Source organism: Protobothrops mucrosquamatus, unplaced genomic scaffold, assembly GCF_001527695.2.
Source record: "Protobothrops mucrosquamatus isolate PMUCROS unplaced genomic scaffold, P.Mucros_1.0 scaffold22, whole genome shotgun sequence".
Taxonomy (NCBI): Eukaryota; Metazoa; Chordata; class Lepidosauria; order Squamata; family Viperidae; genus Protobothrops; species Protobothrops mucrosquamatus.
The window spans coordinates 115744-128007 of record NW_015386407.1 but is presented as its reverse complement, the minus strand read 5'-3'; the positions used below and the strand labels follow the sequence as shown (position 1 = coordinate 128007).

Genomic DNA, 12264 nt, shown 5'->3' with positions numbered 1-12264 from the left:
AGGTAGGGATGATTTTAAGAAAATTTTAATTGACACACAGCTTCCAATATTTGGCTTTTAATTTGGTTTTATGGGGGTTTTTTGTTTTTTGATGTATTTTGTTTGTATCTGTTTTAATATGCTGTGCACCGCCCTGAGTCCTACGGGAGAAGGGCGGTATATAAATTAAATTATTATTATTATTATTATTATTATTATAGTCTAACAGTCCTCTTCTTTTTTTTCTTTTTTTTCACACTTTTTGTTCTACATTGCAAACTTGGTTACATTGTATTACTAACAGGCCTTGTAAGCTATGTTTATTATTGTTCGCTAAGTCTGTTGTCTAAATGCATACATGTAAACCAACGTGATTATTATTGTTATCTAAGTCTATTATCTAAACTCAGACATGTAACCCAAACTGGGACTTGGGATCACGTTTTTGTCCTCTAAGCTCCGTTGATTGTGTATGTGTGACAGAGAGAGAGAGAGAGAGAGAGAGAGAGAGAGAGATGGTGTGTTTGATTCCACACAATATTAAGGAGGCCTTTGGCAGACAATGATGGCAAAGCTCTTAGCTGAAAACCATACTAATCTAAACATCAGGAGGACTCGATCACGAAATAAAATTTTATCAGGAAATAAAATTCCTGTCTCCCTTCCATTTCTCCTTTTCCACAATTATCTTGGATGGGGCTGCCCTTTCTAATCTGCAATAATCGGAATGGCCACTTGAGGCCAGCAAAAATCTAACGATCTCTTTGCTTCCATCTAGTGGGTCCCCGGATGGTTGCATGCTAGTTCATGCTGTCCTGAGTTTTAAAGTAGTATGATTTTGCTAATGCTGAACTTCTGACTCTTCTCCAGTCCCAAAGTAATTCTCTAACTTTTCAGCAACAAGGCATCTGAAGTTGCAGGTTGAAAGGTGATCAACCAGAATCACCCTACTAATTGCAGGAGAGAATTAATCAATGGTCTTGCTTCTGGAGATAATAAAATGAGATAAAAAGACAATTGTGTCTTTCCACTCATAGAACTTGAGCAGAACTTGACTGGTGTAGATTATAATTTTGTATTCCCCCTGCCTACTTTGTGAACATCCAGACTTGTGACAGGCTGACAGCTATTAAGGGGACAGAAGCCAGAAAACAAAGACATTTTTTTAAGCATAAATATTTACAGAGGTATTTTCTGCTTCCATGCTCTTATACGTGCCTTCAAAATGTTTTAATGGTAAGGCAGAGGTTTCATATCACTTCTTCAACACTGGTGCCATTGTATATATAAGCAGCTCAGATAAAGAACCAGAATTATTTGGCCTTGATTAGAGGAAAATATTTTAGGAAAGAGGGAGAGAAAAGGAATGCTTTTTGTGGAGAAAGGAGAAGCAAAAGGGTGCAGTAGTGAAATTAAAGCTCCAGGAATCCGTTTTCAAGAGCTGTATATGGAAAGGAAATGACTGCTTAAATTAGTAAATATGATTTGGTGTACAGCTCCAATATGATGTACAACATATGTCCAATTGCACTCCACTGAAAACATTTATATATATATATATATAACAAATCCATATATACTACATGGTCCCAGTAAACAAATATGTTTATGTATTAATATCAGTGAGCAAAATAAATACTCATTCCCCTCTCAAGATGAATGTAAATACAGCTGCGGTAGAAGCAAACATACATGCTCGTCTTTTATACTATATACTTTATGGTATTTGCCTTTGCATGGAATATTATTCTTACTTTATCTAATTTCAGCATTAAGTGCACAGAATCTTTCAATTTAGAAAATATTAGAAACAAGAGGAATAACGGTTACAATTTTTTTTCTTCATCCTTATTTTATTTTATAACAAGCTTTACAAAAAGATACTCACAATTTTAAAAAGGGAAAAACAGAAAGAAACAAAGTAAAGAAACAACAGTAACATACAATAAGAGACTAAACTTAGAAAAAGAAAACAACAAGGGTTAAAAAATAATTAAGTTGCAAAATATCCAAGCTTGCCTGTCTGTCTGTCTCTTCTACCATCTGTCTAGTGTATGTGTGTGCATGTGTATGTATGTATGTACATGTATACATATGCATGTGCTGTTGAGTTTTTGACTCCTGGAGTTTGCCTGGATAAATTCCTGCAGTTTTCTTTGCAAAATTTTCAGATGTAGTTTGTTCTTGTCTGCTTCCTAGGTATAAAGCAGGGGTCTTCAAACGTGGCCCTTTTATGACTTGCTGGCTGAGGAATTCTGAGAGTTGAAGTCCACAAGTCATAAAAGGGCCAATTTTGAAGACCCCTGATCTAAAGGTCCTCCAGCTGGCTTTGTGCCTAAGGCAGGAGCAGAACTCATGGTCTCCTGGTTTTCTAGACCAGTGGTTTTCAACCTTTTTAATGCCGCGACCCCAACCGGTCGTAAGTCGAGGACTAAACCGGTCATAAGTCGAGGACTAAACCGATCGTAAGTCGAGGACTACCCAACCAGTTGTAAGTCGAGGACTTTCCCTGCCCGGGAGCGCCGCGCATGCGTGGTTCCGCCCCCTGCGCTGGCCGAGGCATAGCTGGCAAGCGGCAGAGACGGAGCAGGCCGACCACCAGCTGGCCCAGCCCAAGGGAGGTAAGGCACCCACCAGAAAAGGGGAAAAAATGGCGGACAAAAAAATGGCGGACAAAAAAATGGTGGACAGCCTTGCTTGGCGACCCCCGTGAAATGGTCGATCGACCCCAAATGGGGTCCCGACCCACAGGTTGAGAACCACTGTTCTAGACTAATGATTTAACCACTAAATAAAAACTGATTAACCAGAGAGTAGTGCTAAAATGAAACTCTTTATCTCTTTAAGGTAGGATGTTACTATGATGTGATACAAGCTTTTGAGCTACTTGTTTTCACCTGCTATATGGGCTTAAGAATCACTGGTGTAACTATAATGCAAAAACCATATTTCACTTTCTTTTCCATCCTTTTCCATCTCTTTGCGTCCTGGTGACTTGATGGATCTGGGAATGGGGTTTTCTTCAATGCCGTCAGATGGACGTGGGTTGTCCTTCCTCTGAGATGTTTTTTTTTTCAACTTCTCTGTCTAGCATAGCATCCTGGGATTTCCTGACATTTTCTCATCAAAGTACAAACTCAATTCACCTCTGCTTAAATAAATAAATAATCTCTTCAAATCAGTCCAAATGAGAAGTATCAAATAATCAAGTCTGTTCCATATGACAGCTGGTGGCAGATGGCCTGGAGACAGGGGAATGGTGTGGATTGATGAGATATTTGTCTGAATTTATGTATGAGTGAAACTTCCTGACAGTTAGAACAATTAAGCAATGTAACAACCTACCTCCAGAAGCGGTGAATGCTCCAACACTGGAAGTTTTTAAGAAGAGACTGGACAGCCATTTGTCCGAAATGGTGTAGGGTTCCTGCCTGAGCAGGGGGTTGGACTCAATGACCTCCAAGGTCCCTTTCAACTTTTTTTTTTGTTATTATTATTATTATTATTATTATTATTATTATTATTATTATTATTATTATTATTATTATTATTATTATTATTATTATTATTATTATGGATCATCGCACATTCAGCTAGATGTTCAGACTGGATTTGGCATTTTGTCTACCAATCGAGTCCTTACCAAGGACCTGGGATAGGCAGATGTGGATGTTTGATGGTATTACAGATCTCGTCGCAGGATGGAAGCAGTTCCTAGTAAGGCCGCCTTTTGCAATTGACTAATAGCGAATTTGTCAATGCCAATGGTGTTCAAGTGGTGCTCCAGTTGTTTTGGGATTGCACCCAAGGCACCTATTACTATTGGTACTACCCTTGCTTGCTTTTGCCACAGTCTTTCTATTTCTATTTGTAGGTCTTTGTATTTTGTTATCTTCTCCAGTTCTTTCTCGTCTATTCTGCTATCTCCAGGCACTGCCACGTCCACTATCCAGACTTTTTTGTCTTTCTTATCGACAATTGTTAAGTCCGGGATGTTATGTTGCAGGTGCTTGTCTGTTTGAATTCTGAAGTCCCAGAGCAGTTTAATTTTATCATTTTCTATGACTTTCTCTATTTTATGATGCCACCAGTTTTTGCTTACAGGCAAATGATATTTCTTGCAGATCTTCCAATGCACCATTGTTGCTACTTTGTCATGCTACTGCTTGTCGTCAGTCTGTGCGATCTTCTTGCAGCAGCTTACCAGGTGATCCACTGTTTCTTCAGCTTCTTTGCATAGGCGGCACTTACTGTCTGTTGCTTTTTTCTCAATTTTGACTTTATATGCATTTGTCCTTAAGGCTTGGTCTTGTGCAGCCAGAATTAGTCCCTCAGTCTCTTTCTTCAATTATCCTGCTCTTAGCCATTGCCAGGTCTTGTTATTATCTGCTTTCCCAGCTATTTTTTTAATGTACTGGCCATGTAGTGCTTTGTCTTCCCATGCCTCTATTCTGTTCTTTATTTGGTCTTTCTTGTAGGCCAGTTTGGTCTCTCCAGTAATCAGTAAGCCTTCCTGATATACTAATTTCAGTGCATCTTCATCATTGTCCTTCAGATATTCTTCCAAAGCCATTTCTTCTTCTTCAACCATCTGATGTACTTGCAGCATTCCACGCCCACCTATTTGCCTTGGTAGATAAAGTCTGTCAATGTCACTTCGTGGATGAAGGGCATGATTCATTGTCATTATTTTTCTGGTCTTCCTATCCATTGCTTTTAGTTCTGCTTGAGTCCAGTCCACTATTCCAGCTGTGTATCTAATGACTGGAATTGCTCATGTGTTGTTTGCCTTTATGGTATTTCCTCCATTGTGTTTGGACTTTAAGATCTTCTTCACTCTCTTGATGTATTCACCTCTAATCTTTTTCTTGACTTCAGTGTGCTTGATGTTGTCAGCCTGAAGGATACCCAAGTATTTGTAGTAATCTTCCTCATCCAGACTCTTAATGTTATTTTCGTGGGGCATCTTGATTCCTTCAGTTTTCACTATTTTTCCTTGTTTGATAGTAAGTGTGGCACACTTGTCCAAGCCAAACTCCATTGCAATATCTTGGCTATATATACGGACAGTGTTGAGCAGTGATTCTATTTCAGATGATGTTTTTCCATACAGCTTCAGATTTTATTATTATTATTATTATTATTATTATTATTATTATTATTATTATTATTATTATTATTATTATTATTATTATTATTATTATTACTACTATTATTATTACAACAACAACAACTACTACTATTACTACTACTACTACTACTACTACTACTACTACTACTACTACTACTACTACTATTAACTGGAGGGCACTCCAGTTTTGTGCGAGCAAGGAAACTATATACCCAAATGGGACACACATAGGATCTTTGTAGGAAAAAGGTGAGGGAAATAAAAAAAATAAAAACAACATTGATAGAATGAGCAGTTGGCAGTTAAAATATCTGATATCAAGAATCCAAAATTGCTGGAGTGGGTGCTTTGCTGTGGGCCCAAAGTATATGCAATCACTCCATAGCTGGGGCTAACCCTAATACACTGTTAGCAATACATTTAATAATAAATAAATGGGAATTGTTGCTGCTATTGTCTTTGAGATGTGGCCCCATTCGTAGCTTTAGAAAAATGGAGAAACGGAACAAAATGACAGATCTATTTAAAGTAATTTGCTGTGGGCAGATCTCTGACAACTTTCGCAGGTAATGCATTTTTGTTCCCTAATAATAAATATTTAAGCAGTGATGGGAAACAATTCCAAAACTAACCCTGGTAAACCCTGAAACTGGTCAGTGAGGAAAGTGTGTGTTACTTGATTCTGCCTCAGAATTAAGCATCTTAGATCTCAGTGACTGCAAGGGAAGACAACCAACTCAATGAGCGCTAAATCTCTGTGAGACTAATTTGACATGGTTTAAAGGGCTCTGAGTCGACTTTCATCCCAGCTATAAAGACTTATGCTTCGTTTAAAGAGCAATCTAAAAGAGACATCAGAAAGTTATATGAAGCTGAGATTCATTCCTTCTGTTTCTGAAGGACTCATAAAAACCAGGAAGCTGAAGGATCACACACGTGTCAATGCACAGCATTGATGCAACACTGATGCACAAATAGTTCCAATATTTGAAGTATTCAGTGTGCTCAAATATTGGAACATATTGAAGTGTTGGAGCATTTGAGGGGCTGCCACAAAGAAGAGAGGGTTAAACTATTTCCCAAAGCACCAAAAGGCAAGACAAGAAACAATAGATGGAAACTAACCAAGGAGAGAAGCAACCTAGAACTAAGGAGAAATTTCCTAATGGTGAGAGCAATCAACCAATGGACTGGCTTGCCTTCAGAAGTTGTGGGTGCTCCATCACTGGAGGCTTTTTAAAAAAGTCAATCATTTATATGAATTGGTATACAGTCTCCTGCCTGAGCAGGGGGTTGGACTAGAAGACCTCCAAGATCCCTTTCAACTCTATTATTCTATGTTCTATCATTGATGCTATTTCCTGAAATATGCCTATCTAGTGGTACACTCTGTCTTTCTCTCTCTCTGTCAGCCAGTCTCTCCACCACCCCCTTTCTCTTTCTATCTCTCTCTCTCTCTGTGTGTATTTCTGGATAGGTAAGATATAATCCTTAGCAAGTCATTCTGTTTTGGGTCAGCAAGATAGGATTCTGTATTACTGTGTGGGGAAGAAAATGAGAAAACCCAATTAAAAGCAAATTGCTGCTGTCAGCAGAAAGGAAAATAATCAGCATTTAACCTACAGATTAACCTTTGGAAATGTTAACAATGTGCTGGAGGTAGTCCTTTATACCAACTGTTTCTCCCCCCACCCTTTTTTTTTTCTTCTTCTTCATGAAATACCTGTAACACTTTGATTATAACAGTGAGGGTAGATTAATAAACAATATATATATTGTTTTTCTTCCACTGAATCTCACAAATAGAAAGCTTGAAAGTGCAGAGCTGTTTGAAAAATGCAGGGAGCAACTGCTTGCATATCTTTATGGCATTTTATTTCATTTATGTTAATCCAGGCCCAGTGTGTTCTCAGGGGTTGCGATAGCAGAATCAAATAAATGAGAAGGGAGGGAAAATGACAACATTAAAAACTCCAGAGGCATAGCAACATTCAATAAACTACTTCTTTAATATAAACTTCTTCAAAAATCTATGACATTCAAGTCCTGTGCTGGCTTCTCTGAAAGTAACTCCAGCTGAAGTCTTTGGGGTATGTGTTCGAAGAGATGCGGGGCTGTGTAGGACTGTATTTCTAGTGCTTAGTAGTTAAGAGCGTGAAGTATAAAAACATGCTCACAAGCGTCTCCTGTATAAACAATACTTTGCTTTATTTGTACTGAAGGTGCTAAGAAGAAATTAGCATTCCCACTGTAAGGAAAGAAGGGGACTTAAAAGCCGGTCAACCATAGATTGTGTTGGAATCTGAGCTTCTCAAGAAGTTGCTGATCATATGGCGTAGCAAGATCTCAGCTCTCTTTTAGATCTCTTTGGATACTGTCATTCATGTGTGGGAAGTCACACACCCCCCCAGAGAAGGAAATATTAAAAGGACAGAAAAATATATTTCCTCCAAGGATCTTAAAGAGACAGAAAAGCATGCCCAGTTTTTCTTAATAGCCCCAGGTCTCCCTTCCCCCAAGCAGAAACAAGTTCTATAGAGATGCAAATGTAAATCCAGGGAGCTAGGAGGTTAAGATGACAAAGACCTAAAATCTACATACCCCATCCAAACTCTAAGAGTCATCAGCCCCAGGGAAGCAGGATATGACCTTTGGACATAATAAGATTGACCCATCACCATCAGAATACCAGAAAGGCACACTCAGACTCAGGTCAAAGTTCATGCCACAGGAACAACTCCAAACAAAAGGCTCCAGAAGGTATAAAAACCCACTTCCTACATGTGCTCAGGCCCTTTTTCTCTCCTCTTTGCTGCCAGAACCATCTTCCTGTCTGGCTCTCCTCTCCAATAAACTACAACCTTCTTCCCAAAACAGTTGCCATGTTTATTCCCAGCTTGGATGAACCACGATGAAGACCTTTCTTCCAACAATGTGTCCATGGAAACATGACTTAATTGTTAGCTGTGCTGGGAACTAGCAGTATGGAAAGGGAGGGGTTCCTTGGTGTTCTCTGATCTTGATTGTTTTCTTGCAGATGTTTCATTACCTAGATAGCTAACAACATCAGCACTGGCACTGATATTATCTAAGTTTGGCTCATGAAACATCTGCATGAAAGCAACCAAGGTCAGGGAGCACCAAGGTCCCTGATTTCAACCCTGAGCTAAATATGTCCTCCTTTACTGATAATCTCAGGTTCTTTGTCCTTTTAGTAGATGTAGAGAGGATTGGACTTCAGTGACCTACACGGCAGGAATGGCTTAAATTATGTAAAATTCTTGGAGTTTAAATACAAACTGCAGCTTCATGGCAAAGTAGATAATACATAAGTACGGAGCTCCAGACTTTACCCTGGCTATTTCCCAGGGTAAACTGATTCAAATCTAACTTCTATGAGATCATTCCTGGTTGATAACAAAGAGACAAGACTCTAACCGTTGGCATCCATCTTCCGATTAATTGGATTTTTCCATCCCAGCCTGGCTCTTCAAGGAGAGGTTGAATGACTATCTATGTGCTTATTGAGCAGGGAATAAAATGTACAGTCATTTTATGGGGTGCCTAAATTCATTAACTTGATAATATAGTTGTTGTTGTTGTTGTTGTTGTTGTTGTTGTTGTTGTTGTTGTTGTTGTTATTATTATTATTATTATTATTATTATTATTATTATTATTATTATTATTGATCATCGCACAGTCAGCCAGATGTTCAGACTGGATTTGGCATTTTTGTCTACCTATCAAGTCCTTACCAAGGACCTGGGATAGGCAGATGTGGATGTTTGATGATATTACAGATATCGTTGCAGGATGGAAGCAGTTCCTAGTAAGGCCGCCTTTTGCAATTGACTAATGGCAAATTTGTCAATGCCAATGGTGTTCAAGTGGTGCTCCAGTTGTTTTGGGATTGCACCCAAGGCACCTATTACTATTGGTACTATCCTTGCTTGCTTTTGCCACAGTCTTTCTATCTCTATTTGTAGGTCTTTGTATTTTGTTATCTTCTCCAGTTCTTTCTCATCTATTCTGCTGTCTCCAGGCACTGCCACGTCCACTATCCAGACTTTTTTGTCTTTCTTATCGACAATTGTTAAGTCCGGGGTTTTATGTTGCACAGTTAGTCAGATGTTCAGGCATTACTACTACTACTACTACTACTACTACTACTACTACTACTACTACTACTACCCGCCTTTTGCAATTGACTAATGGTGAATTTGTCAATGCCAATGGTGTTCAAGTGGTGCTCCAGTTGTTTTGGGATTGCACCCAAGGTGCCTATTACTATTGGCACTACCCTTATAATATTATTATTATTATTATTATTATTATTATTATTATTATTATTATTATTATTATTATTATTATTGTTGTTGTTGTTGTTGTTGTTGTTGTTGTTGTTGTTTTGTTGTTGTTGTTGTTGTTGTTATTATTATTATTATTATTATTATTATTATTATAATTGTCTCTCAAATGCAGTCTTCCTGGAGATTTGTTAATTTGGAGCTTCCAATAAATCAGTAATTTCCTTCCAAGGAACTTGGTTTTAAGCAAACAGCAATCAGTTATTTGTAGATAAGATAAAGAAAGCATTTTTTTTCTTGTTGTGACCCTGTAATCCCTGGCTTCAGGGTGAGATTAGGGTGACTGAATGGAACTGAGCATTTACTGGCTGGATGCCCTCCCTGACGCCTACATGATGTTCACAGCAGATATTTTCTTTTTGCAATTTGATAAACACCTGTCGCTGCTCAGGATTGAACTCTCAACCTTCTGAGTGGGAAGCGACCGTCTTCACTTCTAGGCCACCGCGCCACTTATATAAAGAAAGCAACTTACTTCAGAGAAAATATGAAAGTAAAGAATTTTTTTGGGGGGTGGGGGCTTGTGATAATCATTTCCATTTAAAGCAGTCATATATTCAGAATCTCATGAGAAATTGTGGGTAGGGGTGGAAAATGGAAGGCTAAGTCACTTGAGATGAATGAATTTCACTTCCCCATCATATCTTCCCTGGTGAAATCAATAACTCATCTGCAGTTTCACTCCATTGAGAAATATGCAGAAAAAGAGCATGAAGTTTGTGCCTATGGAAACGGATCATGACTGTTTCTCGGCTAGGCTAGTATTTCCACTAGAGTTTCTGAAAGCGTAACAAATAATTTTGCATGATATTCCACTGAAGTGACTGCGATTTTGATTTTGAGAAACTGTAAAAAAAAAAAAAGATAATTAACTCCCCTTGTCTTCCTTTGCTCTCTCCCTTTCTGCATTAACCAGCGCACTCTTTCTCAGATTAGCTCTTCATATTTACACATTATTCTTCTGGCAATTTCTGTAGCAGCTAGCACAGTAAAATGTTGCAATTACATTTCAGACGGTTTTCCGGTTTTTTTGTGTGTGTTTTGTTTTTCACTAGAAATGTTCCCTTCTTTCTCCAGACTGAGTCTGCTTCCGGATCAACTCTTCTGCAGTCTGGACTGCTTCCTCTTTAGGATTATTGCATACTTCTGTAAATAGATAAACCAGTCCATTTTGAGAGAGAGAGAGAGAGAGAGAGAGAGAGAGAGAGAGAGAGAGAGAGAGAGAGAGAGAGAGAGCTGCTTCGTGCTGCTTCCTGCTGCTTCCTGCTTTCTTCAGAGATGCAGCAAAGGCAGGAGCCCCACCCAATAAGCGTGTCAGCTTGTCGGAGGACAGCGTGAGGCCACTCTCTTTTTTACACACACACACACACACACACACACACAGAGAGAGAGAGAGAGAGAGAGAGAGAGAGAGAGAGAGAGAGAGAGAGAGAGAGAGAGAGAGAGAAGAATTAACATTCTGGAAGAACGTCACTTTGCTTTGCGCATCTTAAGCAAAGCAAGCGTATGCAAAATTAGGGATTTTTCCCTGCATCGGGGCATCCCTAGTGGGAAGCCTGTATTTGGGCCATCAAGTCCAACACACAAACACACAGAGACACACAAACGCAGACACACAAATGTGGTGCAAACATTCATGCATCTCTGGAAGAAGGCCCTGTTGGAATATAATCAGCCACTGAGTTCACGCTCTCCCTTGATAATTGGCTCCATTAGTGCATTGCTTTTAGCATCAGGAATTGTTTTCTTAGCACTCATCCAGAAATCAGCAAGGATTTTTGTGTAATGTGTGCTTGAGAGAAGACCTTGGTTTTTTTACAACGAGAAGCACTGAAGATTGTTCCTCTTTTATGCACCCCATCCCTTGCTTCGTTTTTTTGCTTTTATTTTTTTTTTTAAATGCACAGGTGAACCATTGAATTGGATTGTTATTACCGTGCTACTGCCGTGCTTGTGATTCTCTTGGTGTGTCTAAATGTGAGATTGTTTCGAACTCTAACTTCTTTCTTTTTTTCTTCTGCCCCCATTCCTTCTCTTCCCTTTGCCCCCCCCCCCTCCCCACACACCTCTTTGCAGATGGACCTCTTGGACCCCGAGGACTGGCTGAAGCTACAGAAATGTGTACCCAAGAATGTCTTGTGCTGGGCCATTCAGACAATTGTTGGATGCCCCCTACCTTGGGTTCATACCCCCAGCCCAAATCTCCACTCTCCACCTTTGCACCTCCGAAGGAATGGATGAAGAAAGACAAACTGGTGAATGGACATACATTGAGCAGGACCTGGAAAGAAGATAGCAACAGAAACCAGTTCAATGACCGAAAGCAATTTGGCTCTGGGGAAGGGCATTTCAACCCCAGCAATCACATGACAGACATTCCGTTGGCTAACTTGAAGTCCTATAAACATGCAACAGGAGCCGTGGAGAGTCCGAAGGAAAACCAGCTATAAAGAATGGTTTCTTTGGAGCAGGGACCTTAGCCTAGTTAGACTTGCTAATACTGTGTGTGTGTATGTGTCAGAGCTTTATGTACTGGGTAGACCTCTAGAACTATGCGTCACATAGCTGAGATATGCATAACTGTGGGATAGCTCCATTGAATTACAAAGCAACAGCATTTCTACTAGTCGTGTGGTTTTGTTACATAGACATAATCAAACTCTTACAGAGATTCTCTCCATTTGGCAAATATCCTGGTTTCTTTCTTTCTTTCTTTCTTTCTTTTTTTCAATTTATTGGGGATAAGGGGGTGGAGCTGTTAATTAGCTTTTTTTGTTCTGTTTTTT

At 39.2% G+C, this 12264-nt stretch overlaps 1 protein-coding gene across 4 annotated transcripts in view; it reads left to right on the top strand.

Annotated features, from left to right (window-relative positions):
- PCDH9 (protocadherin 9) overlaps positions 1–11928 on the top strand; it is a 784060-nt gene extending 772132 nt beyond the window's left edge. For all 4 annotated transcript variants that reach the window (XM_015810818.1, XM_015810816.1, XM_015810817.1 and 1 more), the window contains one exon: positions 11555–11928. In XM_015810818.1, the coding sequence (XP_015666304.1) occupies positions 11555–11928 (374 nt within the window). The remainder of the gene's footprint in view (positions 1–11554) is intronic.
- Positions 11929–12264: the final 336 nt, after the last annotated feature.